The sequence below is a fragment of the Eptesicus fuscus genome, chromosome 13, assembly GCF_027574615.1.
Source record: "Eptesicus fuscus isolate TK198812 chromosome 13, DD_ASM_mEF_20220401, whole genome shotgun sequence".
Taxonomy (NCBI): Eukaryota; Metazoa; Chordata; class Mammalia; order Chiroptera; family Vespertilionidae; genus Eptesicus; species Eptesicus fuscus.
In genome coordinates this window covers 21,867,221-21,884,005 of record NC_072485.1, presented here as the reverse complement: position 1 = coordinate 21,884,005, position 16,785 = coordinate 21,867,221, and the positions used below count along the sequence as shown (strand labels likewise).

The 16,785-nt window shown below is 41.5% G+C and overlaps 1 protein-coding gene across 5 annotated transcripts in view; it reads right to left on the bottom strand.

Annotated features, from left to right (window-relative positions):
* The window catches only part of MTMR2 (myotubularin related protein 2), a 100,729-nt gene that overhangs the window by 49,877 nt on the left and 34,067 nt on the right, over positions 1–16,785 (bottom strand). For all 5 annotated transcript variants that reach the window (XM_054725070.1, XM_054725074.1, XM_054725072.1 and 2 more), the window contains one exon: positions 6,077–6,182. In XM_054725070.1, coding sequence (XP_054581045.1) covers positions 6,077–6,182 — 106 coding nt within the window. The remainder of the gene's footprint in view (positions 1–6,076; positions 6,183–16,785) is intronic.

Here is a 16,785-nt window from a genome sequence, read left to right as displayed (position 1 = left end):
GTGAGCGGGGGACCCGATCACCCCGCCAGTCATCCCACAGATCAGCCCTGATCGCCAGCCAGGCCTAGGGACCCTACCCGTGCACAGATTTTGTGCACTGAGCCTCTAGTCCTATATAATAAAAGGCTAATATGCAAATTGTCCCCATAGGCAGGAGTTCGACTGACCAGGAGTTAGATGTGCGCTGACCACCAAGGGACGGCATGGAACATGGCAGGCGTCGGCGACGTGGTGCTGGCGGCAGTGGACGCGCTGCCGGACCCAATGAGAGTGGGACCGCGGCAGGATAATGGAGCAGGTGAGTGGGCAGTGCCAGCTGCCCTACAGATTGGCTCTGATCACCGGCCAGGCCTAGGGACCCTACCCAGGCACGAATTTCATGCACCAAGCCTCTAGTAATTTCATAAAAAAGGGAGGATTTTTTTAAAAACAAAGAAGTTATAAGGAGATAATCTTGTGATAAAGAACAGCCCTTCCCAAAAAAGGATGACACATAATAGAATATCTGCCCAAACCAAAACAGAATAAAAGTACATAGGTAGAAAGATAAAATATTGCCTCAATTACTTTCATTTTGCCTCAAACCAAGGAATCTATCATCATGCACTGGCCCAGTTAATGCACTGTTTTCAGAAAATCGTTATTCATTTAGCTCATAATACCCCTGAAAAAGAAGTAGTATTCTTATTCCCATTTATAAGTGGGGTAATGGCCCATTGTGAATGCACAGGCACTCCATTTATTTAATATGACTTTTTCCTTAATTCTAATAACACCATGACTCACTTGCTTCCTTTCAACCAGATCCTTCTACGTTTGCAAATGCTGCACATCTACTTTCATAATCATTAAGCCTGCAGGACAATTAGGTTCTAGTCATCCTTAAACTATCTTAAATAACAAAGCCTCAGGTCTGTTGACCATAGAATCAGAGTTCAGTCAAACTAAAGATAACATTTTGACCTCAGTTGTATTTCAGCCCCAGATCCATGAAAGAAGAATGACCCTACTGACCACAACCTTGCGAAACCAACAGACCAACCCCATGGCTTATATCAGGACCATATGCAATGATACCCTGGCTCTGACCAATCAGTAGGGCTACAACCCTAACCCTAACACCCTCAGGCAGCATAATTAATGATTTTCCCCCCTATATAACCAATCCCCTGAAGCCATGGGAGAGCCAGGTTTTAGACTACTAGCTTACCTGCATCTAAGTGCTTGATACCATTTCCTTAAATAAACCTTTACTTTCTTTACTGCAATTCCTGTTCACATTTTATTGGGCTTTGATGCACACAAGCAAATGAATCCCTTTAATTCAATAACACCCTTATAGAAGTTAAGCAACATTTCCAAGGTGTCATATACCTTACAATAGCAGCTGAACTTGAAAAGATTTATGACTGTACTATGATCATGGCATGATAGCATCCTAGTGCAACTGTGTAGCAAGCAACTGATATGATGGATCAGAGGCTGAGAAGAAGATCAACACAAGGTAAAGATGTGGGAATCATCCATCCTATCTAATAAAAGAGTAATATGCAAATTAACCATCACTCCGCTACACTCACAAGCCATGCTCACCAGCCAATCAGGAGCGAGTATGCAAATTAACCCAACCAAGATGGCTGGGGCCAAGGAGAGAGCAGGAGGCTTGGGTTTCCCCGGCAATGGAGGAAGCCAAGCTTTCCGCACACCCTGGCAGGCCCAGGCCTCCACTCAAGGCTACAAAGTTTCAATTATAGAAGATAAATAAATCCCAGATACCAGGGCCTCCGCTTGGGTCGCCGGGAGGCATGGCCGGCCTGCAAACCACCACAGGCCCCTTGCCCAGGCCACCCCACACACCAAGGGAACCCCCAACCCTGATCCTGGACACCCTTCAGGGCAAACCAGCTGGCCCCCACCCGTGCACCACACCTCTATCCTATCTAATAAAAGAGTAATATGCAAATTGACCATCACTCCAATACACAAGATAGCTGCCCCCATGTGGTCAAAGGTGGCTGTCCCATGTGGACACAAGATGGCCACCACAAGATGGCCAGCAGGGGAGGGCAGTTGGGAAGGACCATGCCTACAAGGGAGGGCAGTTGTGGGCGATCAGGCCAGCAGGGGAGGGCAGTTGGGAGGGACCAGACCTGAAAGGGAGGGCAGTTGGGGGAAATCAGGACCATATGCAATGATACCCTGGCTCTGACCAATCAGACCAATTTATTTAATATGACTTTTTCCTTAATTCTAATAACACCATGACTCACTTGCTTCCTTTCAACCAGGTGAGGGCAGTTAGGGGTGACCAGGCTGGCAGAGGAGGGAAGTTGGGGGCGACCGGGCCTGCAGGGAAGGGCAGTTGGGGGGAATCTAGGCTTGCAGGGGAGAGCAGTTGGGGGGACCTGGCCTGCAGGGGAGGGCAGTTAGGGGTGGCGAGGCCTGCAGGGGAGGGCAGTTAGAGGCAAACAGGCTGGCAGGAGAGCAGTTAGGCATCAATCAGGCTGACAGGGGCGTGGTTAGGGGGTGATCAGGCTGGCAGGCAGGAGTGGTTAGGGGCAATCAGGAAGGCATGCAGGCGAGCAGTTGGGAGCCAGCAGTCCTGGATTGTGAGAGGGGTCCCATATTGGAGAGGGTGCAGGCTGGGCTGAGGGACACACACACACACACACACACACACACACACATGTGCACGAATTTCGTGCACCAGGCCTCTAGTAAAGAGATAATAGCTGAAGCCCTGAGAAAGGAGGAGCATAAGGAAAAAAGAACAAGGAGGAAAGCAAGAGATGAGGACACGTTAGAGTTACCTTGTGCAGCTGAGAACAGCCAGGTACACAAAGGAGGTGTAGTCAGATAGAAAAGTGAAGTATAATTGTCACCAGGGTTGAAACTTGTCATCATCTTTGACTTTCTCCCCCAAATCTGCAACAAAACCACTGTACCAAGCCCCTCATACCTAAACTTAAACCGTGGTCAGTCAAAAAGCAATACATATCTGTTTGTGGTTAGTTCTACCTATAATTAACTAAATACAGTAGGTCCTCGGGTTACGTCGGAGATGCATTCCTACAGCACAATGTAACGCGATTTTCACTGTAAGTCGGAACCCACCTACATAAGCACCTACGTCACTCAACATGGAGCACATACACAGCAGTAATGAAGTGAAACAGTAAAAAAATTTTAAAAGAAAGATAACAATTCCTGACCTTTACTTCTGGTAAATACAATAAATAATAAAAAACATAAATCACATACAGACAGTCCTCAGGTTACGTCGGACTCGACATACGTCATTTCAAGGTTACATTGCCATCTCCCATTTATTTATTAAAAAAAAGTTCCAACATTTCGATGTATGTACATTCAGTCAGTCCTCAGGTTAAGTCGGAGATCCGTTCCTACAGTGCGACCTAACTCGATTTTCACCGTACGTCGGAACCCACCTACTTAAGCACCTACGTTACTCACATGGAGCACATACACAGCAGTAATGAAGTGAAACAGTAAAAGAAATTTAAAAGAAAAATAACAATTCCTGACATTTACTTGTGGAAAATAAATAATAAAAAATATAAAGCACATATGTACATACGTCAAAATGATGGAACTTTATTTTTATAAATAAATGGGAGATGGCAACGTAACGACGAAACGATGTACATCGAGTCCGACGTAACCCGAGGACTGTCTGTACTACCATTTTATGGCCAACAAGGGTATACATACTAAAAGCAAAATATCATTAACAAAATTGGGGAGGAGGGAGATCAGGTTTTATTACAAACACCCTCGTTTTCTGATTATTTAGAAAAGCAATTCCCATTTATTAGGTAACATTAAAAATTGCTATGTCGCCCTAACCAGTTTGGCTCAGTGGATAGAGCGTCAGCCTGCGGACTGAAGGGTCCCAGGTTTGATTCCGGTCAAGGGCATGTACCTTGGTTGCGGGCACATCCCCAGTAGGGGGTGTGCAGGAGGCAGCTGATCAATGTTTCTCTCTCATCAATGTTTCTAACTCTCTATCCCTCTCCCTTCCTCTCTGTAAAAAATCAATAAAATATATACATTTTAAAATTGCTATGTCTACCTCAAAAATGTATTAAAGATACTCTTGTTAATTATAAAAAGTCTCACTTCACATTTCAAAAAACAGGACAATCATGGAAAGATAGTCTCTCTGGGTAATGTGCTGTATAGAAATATGACCAACCTGAGACCACATAAGGGCAACACCTGTGTGCCTTTAAGCACATGAGTTAATTCACCTCTTCTGAATATCAGGTTTCTCTTATCAGTCAAATGAAGTAATAGCCCTGGCTGGTTTGGCTCAGAGGATAGAGCGTCAGCCTGTGGACTGAAGGGTCCCGGTTCGATTCTGATCAAGGGCACATGCCCAGTTTTCAGGCTCGATCCCCAGTTGGGTCGTGCAGGAGGCAGCCAATCAATGATTCTCTCTCATCACTGATGTTTTTATCTCTCTCTCCCTTTCCCTTCATCTCTGAAATCAATAAAAATATATTTTTTAAAATAAATAAATAAATGAGTTAATGTCTGTTTCACAGGACTGTTGTGAAAGCTAAATAAGATGAGTTATGTATAAATGTTTATCACAACAGCTGGCTACGTGTGTTTTTTTCAATTATTAGAAGCATATCCATCCCCCCCCACCTCACTTCTAAACATATATTTGAAACAGGCTGCATTTTTTAAAAATTTATTTCTTTATTGATTTCAGAGAGGAAGGGAGAGGGAGAGAGAAATAGAAACATCAATGATGACAGAGAATCATCGATCAGCTTAGGCTGCATTTTTTAAATGATACTAACAGTTAACACAATGTTATTCATTCATCTCTCTCCCACAATTGACAAAAAGACTGACTCAAGCAACAATATACCTAACAATCAAAGATGTCCTTAAAAATGATAAAACAGGTAACAGGCAGGCTATCATATTAGTTTTCTTTTTCTGTCACTTTAGGCACTCGACTATGGAAAGTACAGTTAACCTTTGTTAATCAAAGCCATCTTCTCCTTAGTTTAACATTTAACAACTGTCTCTTCATTCATCAAGTAAAAAACATTCTGAGGACCCCATAAAGTTGTGAAAGATGCTGAATATGCCACTAATGAAGCTAATTCCTTCAGTCATAGAGCTGGTGAATAGATTTAACAGACTCCCTTGATACTGTTGTGCTAAGAGAATCAATAATTCAGGGTATTTTTGCATCTAATGTTAAACCTGAAGGGACAACAGGCATAAAATAAGATATTCTCAATATGAGCTCAAGAGCAAATGACTTCATTAACGAAAATAATGTTTTAGTTAACATTGTGAAAGTGTAACACTGAGAAAATAGTTACTAAACCAGAATAAAAAAATTCTGAGATAAGTTTAAGGGTTAGCACTAAAAATGAAATTCATTTTGTCCATTATTCATAGACAAGCAGTTATAGAAAAGGAGATGAATCCAAATATGTACAAAGTGCTTCAGGATATTTCCAATGTGGTTAGGTTCAAAGCAACAAAGCCTATAATAAATAGAGAAATACTTAAAAACTATAATGAGATGTGTAGCAAATATAGCACAGTATTTAAGTGAGACCTTGGACATGTTACTAATTTTAGTTATTATCATGTGTAGAATAGAGATTGATAATAGTCTCTACCTCACAGAAGTGGTAGAAATATCATAAGAGATATTTCATACAGAACTTAGAACAATACTTGGCACATGGAAAGTACTCAATAAATGTTATCCATTACTGGCCATCATTATGGGAGTAATCATGAAAATATTTTATACCACAATGAAATTCATTACTTATCTTTTGGCTAAGAACTTAAAAGTTACCAAACATAGAGATGAATTACACATTTTCTTTTTCAACTAAATAAGACTTCCCAATTTGCTGGCCTGTTCTGAGATATTTTATAAAGATTGAGTGAGGTCTTTGAGAATATTCTATGAATATCTCCTGCTTACTCAGTTAAAGGTTACATTGATAAGTGTTGGCCACAAATAGCTAACAGAGAATACTTTTTCAGAACTTAGAAACAGCATACATACCCTCAAATCAGGAGAAAAGTTGTCTGCAGAAGTTGAAATGGAATCCGATGACACAACAGAAGCAGATTTTGTATGCACTGAATTCTCTGAATGAGAAGTGGAAGCACTGCAAAATAAAAAGCAACAGTATGTTTGAAAAATGGGACTTTCCAATTTCAGAAATTTTCATTAGAACTCCATTATTTATCAAAACTTCCACTGCCAACTAGTCATACTTTGCCCACTCAATCTTATCTCCAAATACGGATAAACTGCAAACTGTATTCCTGCATGGGTAAGTATTCTTACCATCCACGCTCCCTCTGGAGGACTTCCTCAATACTCATGAAAATATTCCTGGCTAATTCTTTTTATCCAATTCATTCATTCTTTCATCCAGTGAACAGTCAGTCACTGAATAATCATGTGCAAAACCATTACACATGAGGCACTATGATCTGGAGATAAATATGATATAATCTCAGTGTTCATGAAGCTCACAAGCATATGGCTGAGACAGACAATAAATTAATGCAATGTAATAATGACTTATGACTACAGAGATAGAGATGATAGAGATAGAGATAGAGATAGAGATAGAGATAGAGAGATACAGATACAGATACAGATACAGATACAGATACAGATACAGATACAGATACAGATACAGATACAGATACGTAGATAGGACAAATACACACTCTCTGGGAGAAAAGAAAAGGAAGCACCTACTCTACCTAGGAAGTTCAGAGAGGATTTCACAGAGGAGATGATATTTCAACTGAGTCTTGAAAGAGGAAATTGCAAGGCTGACAAACAAGGGAATTTCAAAACAAACAAAAGGCACTGCAAAGTTACAGAATCATCATAGAGCACAGGCTACTTGAGAAACCACAAATAGAATTAAAAATCTGAGGAACAGAATAAACTGGTGAATATAATAGAATCAGGGGCATAGAAAGGGAGTGGACTGATAATTCTCAGGGGGAAAAGGGTATGGGGGGGTACGGGAAGAGACTGGACAAAAATCATACACCTATGGATGAGGACAGTGCGGGGGGAGGTAAGGGCAGAGGGTGGGGTGGGAACCGGGTGGAGGGGAGCTATGGGGGGAAATGGAGAAACAATTGTAATAATCTGAACAATAAAGATTTATTAAATTAAAAAAAAAATAAAGTCTTTCCTGGCCTTGTTCCAAAAAAAAAAAAAAAAAGAGAGAGAGAGAGAGAAACCACAAATAGTTCAACAGGGCTGGACAAGCAGAACAGCAGAAGATAAAGATAGAAAGACAAGCCTGTCTTCGTACCCTGTACCTTTCCACAAATCAAATTCTACACTTTATTAAAAAATATATTTTTATTGATTTCAGAGAGGAAGGGAGAGGGAGAAAGATAGAAACATCAATGATGAGAGGGAATCATTGATTGGCTTCCTCCTGCACACTCCACAATGGGGATTGAGCCCACAACCCGGGCATGTGCCCTGACTGGGAATAGAACCGGGTTCATAGGTCAACGCTCAACCACTGAGCCACGCAGGCCAGTATCAAATTCTATACTTCTAATATGCCTATCTTAAATGTCCACTTCTTCTACTAAACTAAGTAATCACACGCTACAGTTACTTTTATTCCCTGAAATTCCTACAAATGAGCTCTGTATTTTCCTGAATTCATACCTTTGCTCAAGCCATTCCAAAATAGAATGCCCCTTTATCCCAATCTGTTTATTAAAATCCTACCTATTCTTTAAAACCCAGTAAAATGCTAGTTTTTCCAAGAAGTTTTGCCCAGGACTTTTAGCTGGAACTAAGTTTTTCTATACTTTCATAGACTTCTGTCTATACTCTACAATGGCACTTAACACTTTTCACATTAGACTAGAGCTTTTTGGTAGCATGATCACCTCCTTATTAGGAATCTTGTAACGGGCAAGGCATTTAAACGGAAGCAAAGACTGCAGTCTGCTAATCTAATCAAGTAAACAATACCAACTTGGTCCTGTTTTCCTAGGCCTATAAACTTCACTAAAATCAATCCAAACATTGCTGTTATCCTTGTCATCCTAAGCTTCTCTTCAAAAATGCCAGAGCTTCTAGTCTATGTTTTTTCCTCCATCCATTTTCCTTGTCCAAGTCTTCCTTCCACTACTAACTCATCCTAACATGTATTTATACTGGAATCTTTATTCCACAGTGAATAAATTCCCTCACAATCTCAACAGAATTCTCCCCTCCCAGCTCCCGTCAGGTGGAGCAGTTTGTTAGCGCATCATCCAGATACGCCAAGGTTGTGGGTTCAATCCCCGGTCAGGGCACATACAACCAATTAATAAATGCATAAATAAGTGGAACAACAAATCCATGTCTCTCCCTGTTCTCTCTTCTTTCTCTCTCTCTTCCTTCCTCCGTCGTCCTTACTCTCAAAAAAAAAAAAAAAAAGAATTCTCCCCTCTCTTGACGTGAACTAAAAGCTTCGTCCAGGAATCCACTTCCGCAGCCATTTCTAGAGGAGACTCTCTTCTCCCACATCTACCAAAGCCCAAAGGTGAAACCAGCACTACCCCAGCTCCACTATCATGCTCATACACTAGTAATAATTTTTCCATTTTGATATGTAAAATCCTTCTTCCTCTGAGGTTAATAGCATTTGGGTATACAGCCTCTTATTGTCATCCACCTACCTTTTAATTACTCCTAACTCACTAAAGACTTTTCAACTGGCTTACTTTCTTCTCCAAAGCTGCATCATCGTGGAAATTTAAATATCCCTAAGGATAAACTAGCAACAACCTACCTCAAATTTCCTCAATTCCTACAACCCTCATTCACATTCCCACTTTAGCAAGGTGCTTCTATAGTCATACCCTGGACTTGATCATTTCTCAGCCTCTATAATCTTAAATTTAAAAAAACACACACAAAAAAACAATCTCTGACTAAAGATGCTATCCTTTCCAAATGTCTTACTTTCTTAACTTGCCCTTTATCTAATCTCCAACCTAATGGAGAGAACTCATCCTTCAACCCTTCCATTTTTCATGCATTATTGCTCCTTTTTCCCATTCACTTTTCTCCTCACCCAGCCTGGAATGTATAGTGTAACACTTCAGATTCTCTTGGCAAATCCTATCGTTACCCACCAGCAACCACTGCCCTGCTAATCCCTACCTTCTCCTGTGCTAAAGCTTGGCTATTAACAACAACAACAAAAATTCACATTGGGGCCACTGAGGACTCATGGTTAGAAATAACAGCTAGGCCCAAGGCAGTGCTCAGCAAACCCATCACATCCAATCAATCCAAAATCCTGAAGAGTCTACTTCCCTATCATCTTTTGACTGCACCCCTTTTTCTATCATAATTTTTACTGTCTTAACTAGACACCTCTTCCCTGGACTACTGCAAATCACCTGCCTCCTTTCTCCTACTTATCCAATATATCATCCCAAATCAATACTAAAGTGATCTTTTGGAAACAGATCTGATCATTTCATTCGTCTGCTTAAATCTTCAGTGATTCCTCATTGCCTACAGAATTGAGCCCAAAATCCTTAGCATAACACTTGAAGTCTTCCAAGATCTGGCCCTTAGTCTACATAACTAGCTATAGCTCCTATTCCTCTTAAGCCATGGGGAATGGCTTGTAGATTCCCTAAATTTCTAGCCATTTCATGGCTCTGTCTTTGCTAAGCCTGCTTCTTTTGTCTGTAATGTCCTTTATACACTTCCATGCCCTCTTTGCTGCTATCCATCTTACAGGAGTGACTACTTCCTCCATTATGTACACTGTATGTATTTCTATCATAATACCAGTCACACTGTTTATCCCTAAGGATAAACTAGCAACAACCTACCTTAGCATTGCATTTACTAATCTACAAGCTCCTCTTCTCAGATAGTTTTGTTATTGTATGCTATTCCAATATTTTTTCTTTACTACAGATCATTTCCCCACCTTGCTCTCAATAAAAAATGTAAAATGTCTAAAAAAGAATAGCTGACACACTGATAGCTATTATTACTTATGACAACTGAGTGTTATTGCACACATATTACCCCAAGTCCAATCAGCTGCATAAATCCTCTCTAATAATAGACAAATATGCAAATTGACCATACCTCCGACACACCCACAAGCAACGCCCACAAGCAACGCCCACCATCCAATCAGAGCAAGCATGCAAATTAACCCAAACCAAGATGGCTACAGCCACAGAGCAAGGTTTCCTAGGTAACACAGGAAGCCAAGCTTTCTGCCTGCCCTAGCAAGGCCTAAGCCTCCACTCAAGCTACAAAGTTTCAATTATAGAAGGTAAACAAATTCAAACAAATGGCAGCAGAATGGAGCTTGAGAGAGCAGGCCAGGGTTGCCGCAGGCAACAGGGGAAGCAAAACTTTTCGCACACCCTGGCTGGGCCCACCCGCTTAAGGCAACAAAGTTTCAATTATAACCCCAACACAAATGGCTGCCGGCCGGCCTCGGAGGGAGCCTCAGGCTTGGCTCTGCTCCAGGCTACAAAGTTTCAATTGTAGAAGGAAAATAAATTCCAGATACCAGGGCCTCCGCTTGGGTCGCCAGGGGGCATGGCCGGCCTGCAAACCACCACAGGCCCCTCGCTCAGGCTGCCCCACACCCCAAGGGAAACCCCACCTGATCCGGGACCCCTTCAGGGCAAACCAGCCGGCCCCCACCCCTGTACCAGGCCTCTATCCTATCTAATAAAAAAGTAATATGCAGATTGATCATCATCGCAACACACAATATAGCTGCCCCCATGTGGTCAAAGATCCTGCCCCCATGTGGACACAAGATGGCCACCACAAGATGGCCAGCAGGAGAGGGCAGTTGGGAGGCACCTGGCCTGCATGGGAGGGCAGTTGAGAGGGACCAAGCCTGCAAGGGAGGGCAGTTGGAAGTGATCAACCCTGCAGGAGAGGGCAATTAGGGGTGACCAGGCCGGAAGAGGAGGGAAGTTGGGGGCAAACAGGCTGGCAGCAGAGTGGTTTAGGGGGTAATCAGGCTGGCAGGCAGGCAAGCAGTTGGAAGCCAGCAGTCCTGGATTGTGAGAGGGATATCCGACTGCCCGTGGGATCGGGCCTAAACGGACAGTCGGACATCCCTCAAGGGGTCCCATATTGGAGAGGGTACAGGCTGGGCTGAGGGACAACCCCCTCTCCGTGCACGAATTTCGTGCACCGGGCCTCTAGTAAAATTATAATGGCAAAGCTACTGTTTCACCTCTCATTAGTACTACTTTCAGCTGTAACATATTACAAGTGAGAATATAAATTTCTCCCAGTAACTGTAACTAAAGATTTACTGGAAGGAATAAAACAGCAAGAACTACAATTAAAGACCTGGTATTTAAAAAACAAGGAATTATGTGTCCTGGACAGTATTATGTTAGAGGTATTAAAAAAAACATTAATTCCTACTGTAAAAGCATTTGTGTTGGCACTGTGAATGCCATTTAAAAATTAAAGCTGTCATTCATTACCAAGGACTAAATTTAAATTGTCTGCCCCACCCCCTTCCCCTGAAAAAATTGTATGTTGAAGCTCCAACCCCTAATGTGATGTAATTGGAAATCAGGGCTTTGAGGAGGTAACTAAGGTTAAATGAAGTCGGGGGGGGGGGGGGGGGGGGGGGGGGGACTGAGGGGTTAATCTGATAACATTAGTGACTTTATAAGAAGTTTCATTTATTTCATTTATATTCTCTTCCTAGGAGTTCATTTATATTCTCTTCCTCTCCCTGTCCCTCCTTCTCTCTGCAAGCACTGAGGAAAGGCCATGTGAGGACACAATGAGAAGGCAGCCATCTGCAAGCCAGTTAAAGAGAGCCCTCACCAAGAATCAAATCAGCCAACACCTTGATTTTAGACTTCCCAGCCACCAGAAATGTGAAAAACAAACTTCTATTTTCTAAGCCACCCAGTCCATAGAATTTTAGCAAGCCAGAGCAGACTAGTAGTCATAGAATATGAATGTCATCAAAGAAATTTCTCTTGGCTTTTGAAGTGAAATATTTCCTATTTGAAATTGTAATTTAAAAATATTTTCTTCCTAAAAATAAAAAATATTTTCTTATGTAAAAAAGGCTTGCAAGTTCTATAAAGGTTTTAAAAAAAACAGGACAGTCCCAATGGAAGTGGAAAACTATTTTGTCATCAATAATAACCTTTTTCTATCCTTTTAACATGTCAATATAAAAAGTTATTAATGAAAAAATATATTGATGTTTTTTATTCTTTATTTCGTACTATCTGGTATGAATTTTACACTTAAAGCACATCTCAATTTAGACTAGCCGTATTTCAAGTGCTCAAAAGCCACCTTCATGTATTGGATAGCACAAGTATATAAGAACAAATAAAATAAACCACAAAGAATCAATCCAGAATTCTGGACCTTCTAAAGGAAAAAAAGTCTGCAGATATGCAATGACATGAAAAGTAAAAGTGGGGGGAAGCTGCTCTAAATTAAGAAGTTAACTATATATATGACTGAATCCTAATTCAAAAAAATCATCTACAAAGATTTTTTTTAGACATGTGGGGAAATACAATATGAATGAGCACCCTATATAATAAAAGCAGAGTATGCAAATTGTCCCCTCGACCGGGAATTCTGGGAGTTTGACCAGGGGGCAGGGCCGGCTAGGGAAAGGGAGGGAGGCCCCGGCCGGCAGCTGGCAGCCGCTAGGGACCCTACCAGTGCACGAGGGCCTCTAGTTAGATGATAAAAAAAAGAATTGTACCTAATTTTAATCAAGTGTGATTATAATATTATGTGAGAAAATATCTGCATTTTTTTTTTTTTTTAGAAATGTGCAATGAAGATTATAGACATGAAAGAGCATGATTTACTTCAAAATAGTTCAGCCACAAAAAGGAAAAAGATAAATGTAACACACTCTTGGCAACTAATTGCTCAATATGGGTGATGAGTAATCAGGGGTTTATTTTACACTTTTCTCTTTTGTGTAAACTTGACATTTTATTTTAAAAAATTAAAATATATAATAGTTTTAGAATCTAAAAATAAAAAATACTAGTATTTCTTTTCAATCCTCACTCAAGGATATGTTTAGAAAAAGGAAGGGGGAGAAAGAGGGGGGCAGGGGAAGAAGGAAAGAGAAAGAGGGGAGGGGAGGGGACAAATACTAATATTCCTAAGAACCCAGAATTCATTTGAACACAGCTACCAAGTGTTGACAAGTAGCAGTCTTAAAAGCAGTGGTATAGGATGGAAATATCACTGGTCTAAGATACAACTGGCCTGAGTTATGGTTTTGACATCATCAAATAGTAAATATGTAACACCCTGGGCTCTTCTATCAATTTCTTGAAAACAACTTTAAGTGATCTAGAAAGAGATGTTGAGTAACTTGTCTAAGGTCACACAGCTAATAAATGAGAGAGCAAGCATTGTCCAGATCCAGTTTGTAAAAAAAGGAAATAACAATAATAACCTTTACCTGAGAAAACTGTGAGTAGAAACTAAAAATTATTTTGCTATTTTTGTTTTCCAGAGAACTACATTTTCCAAAACTGTTTACACTAACTTGATAGACATTTGAATTGAACAAAATAATTTCCATGAAACAACAGTTTATATTTTCTTATCTGCCTTCCTTTCTTTCACATTAAATAGAATTTTCATGTACATTTTCATGTCTCATTCTAGCTCAGTAAGCCTTTGCTAATAAAAAAATAAATAAATAAAAATTTAAATAAGCCAGAATCAGCTCTCACCTGGATTTACTCAGGGTCATTAGACTCATCTAATATATTATATTCAAATCTACAAGAATTCTTCAAGCATCAGTCCAACTATTAGCACTTGCATTCATAATGGAAGGTGCTTAAACTGGCACCCAACTGCCACCAAATCAAATTAAATCTCATAATCGTAGTTTTCAGAGCGCCACAGTTCTCTACCATACCACAAAACTGTTCCTTGCCACTGGTAATGAGAATCAGACTCTCCTCATTTTCTATGTTGAATATCTTTTAACATTGTTCAGAAGAGTTTTACCCTCAAAACTCTTCTGAACAATAAGTCTAGTTTTTCCATGTCTGCATTTGTAGTCAGTGATTGTTGTGTTTATATTTATATTGATTTGTTTTTATTTATACTGATTCATTATATAGTACTAGAGGCCTGGTGCACGAAATTCATGCACGGAGGGAGGGGGTGTCCCTCAGTCCAGCCTACACCTCTCCAATCTGGGATCCCTCTCACAATCCAGGACTGCTGGTTCCCAACCACTCGTCTGCCTGCCTGCCTGCCTGATTGCCCCTAAACACTTCTGCCTGCCAGCCTGATCACCCCCTAACCACTCCCCTGCCAGCCTTATCGATGCCTAACTGCTCCCCTGCTGGCCCGATTGCCCCTAACTGTCCTGCCCTGCCGGCCTGGTGGCCCCTAACTGTCCTCCCCTGCAGGCCTGGTCGCCCCAACTGCCCTCCCCTGCCGGCCTGGTCACCCCTAACTTCCCTCCCTTGCCGGCCTGGTCGCCCCTAACTGCCCTCCCCTGCCGGCCTGGTCACCCCTAACTGTCCTCCCCTTCCAGCCTGATCAGCCCCAACTGCCCACCCCTGCAGACCTGGTCCTCCCCCCAACTGCCCTCCCCTGCAGGCCTGGTCCCCCCCAACTGCCCTCCCTTGCTGGCCCGGTCACCCCTAACTGCTCTCCCCTGCTGGCCTGGTCCCCCCAACTGCGCTCCTCTGCTGGCCCGGTCACCCCTAACTGCCCTCCCCTGCAGGCCTGGTTGCCCCCAACTGCCCTCCCTTGCAGGCCTGGTCCCTCCCAACTGCCCTCCCCTTCAGGCCATCTTGTGGCGGCCATCTTGTGTGTTGGAGTGATAGTCAATTTGCATATTACATATTTATTATACAGGGTATGTGTGTGTATCTGTGTATACACTGAGTGGCCAGATTATTATGATCTCTGAACACATAATAATCTGGCCACTCAGTGTATATCCTATATAATAAAAGACTAATATGCAAATTGTCTCCTCGACCAGGAGTTCGACCAGCAGGCAGGCCGTCCAACTGCCCATGTCCCCTCCCTCTGGCCAGGCTAGCCGGACCCCACCCATGCACGAATTCATGCACCAGACCTCTAATACACACACACACACACACACACACACACACACACACACACACACACTGAGAGGCCAGATTATTATGCATTCAGAGATCATAATAATCTGGCCACTCAGTGTATATATTCCTTCAAAACATTTTAACAATTGCCAAACCCTATGTGCAAAACACTGCATTACAGAACAGCTTCTGCACTAGAGATTTAAGCCTTATAAGAGACATTTTACCACAGAAGCATATCAATAATACCATGGGAAGTACAAACAAGGGCTAGGAGAAAAACTCAAAAGAAATGGTAGTAATTTGAAGAGTAGAGGAAAACAAGAAATACATTAAGTTGAACCATTTGAAATTGCTATTCCATATGGCTCAATGTAATAAAAGAAGAAATGTAGATGGGGCTTTAAGGACTACAAGGCACTGATCAAAGCTTTGCAAATCATAAGCAAAGAAATTTAAAAAGATAACCTAGGAAAGGATAGAGTATAATTTGTGATTAATAAGTATTTACTCAAACTAAATAAAAGACTAAACAGGTAATCTGGTGCCAGATCACTGAAAATTCTAAATGTCAGGCTTAAAAGCCTTGCTAAGAAAAGGGGATTGAAATGAGATACCACTCCACATCCTACAGAGTGACTACAATCTAAAAGACAGAAAATAACAAGAGCTGGTAAAGAAATTGGAACTCTCATACACTGCTGCTGGGAATGTAAAATGGTACAGGCACTGTGGAAAATGGTCTTACAGTTCTTTAAAAAGTTACAGTTACCAAATGACCCAGCGATTCCACTCCTAAATATATACCCACGAAAAATGAAAACTATGTCCACACACAAAAAAACACACATGAATGTTCATAGCAGCATTAATCATAATTGCCAAAAAGTTTAAAGTTCAAAGGCTCCCCACTGCCCCTATCAAGTCGCTACTATATATTCCCTGCCTCCTCCTTGTGCCTCCCTCTCCCTCTCCCTCTTCTTCTCCCTCTCTCTCTCTCTCTCTCTCTCTCTCTCTCTCTCTCTCTCTCTCTCTCTCTCTCTCTCTCTCTCTCCTTGCTCTCCTGAGTCCAACCACACCAGCCTTCTTTGAGATCCTTAAATAAGCTGGCTCCTCTGCAGGGAGCATGGGTCTACCAAACTCCTTCCTGACTTAAGTTCTCAACTGAATACCACCTCCTCAACTGAAATCTGGCCCAATGTCCCAGACCAGTGCTCCTAGCAGTTGTTCTCAAAGCACTGTGTGCTTTTCATTCTTTCCACTTATCAAAATCTATTCTTACATTTCTTTGTAAATGTTTGATTAATATCTATGTCCCAGAAGAATACAAACTTTACCAAGGAAACATGTCAATTGTGCTCACCATTCTATTCCTAGGACCTAGCATGGTGCCTGGCATAGCGCACTCAAGAAATATTTGTTGAATTAATGAGTGAAAGAATGATCAAAAGATTGGGTTATTCTAATCAAATTCATCAGAGGCAATGATCAGAACATCCAATACAAAATGAAAAAGAAACATGGTAGAAGGGAAGGGATAAAACAAGGGTAAGGGAAGATAAAATCTCATTTTTCTTTCTTGAGTTATTGTGTATATATTATCTCATATAC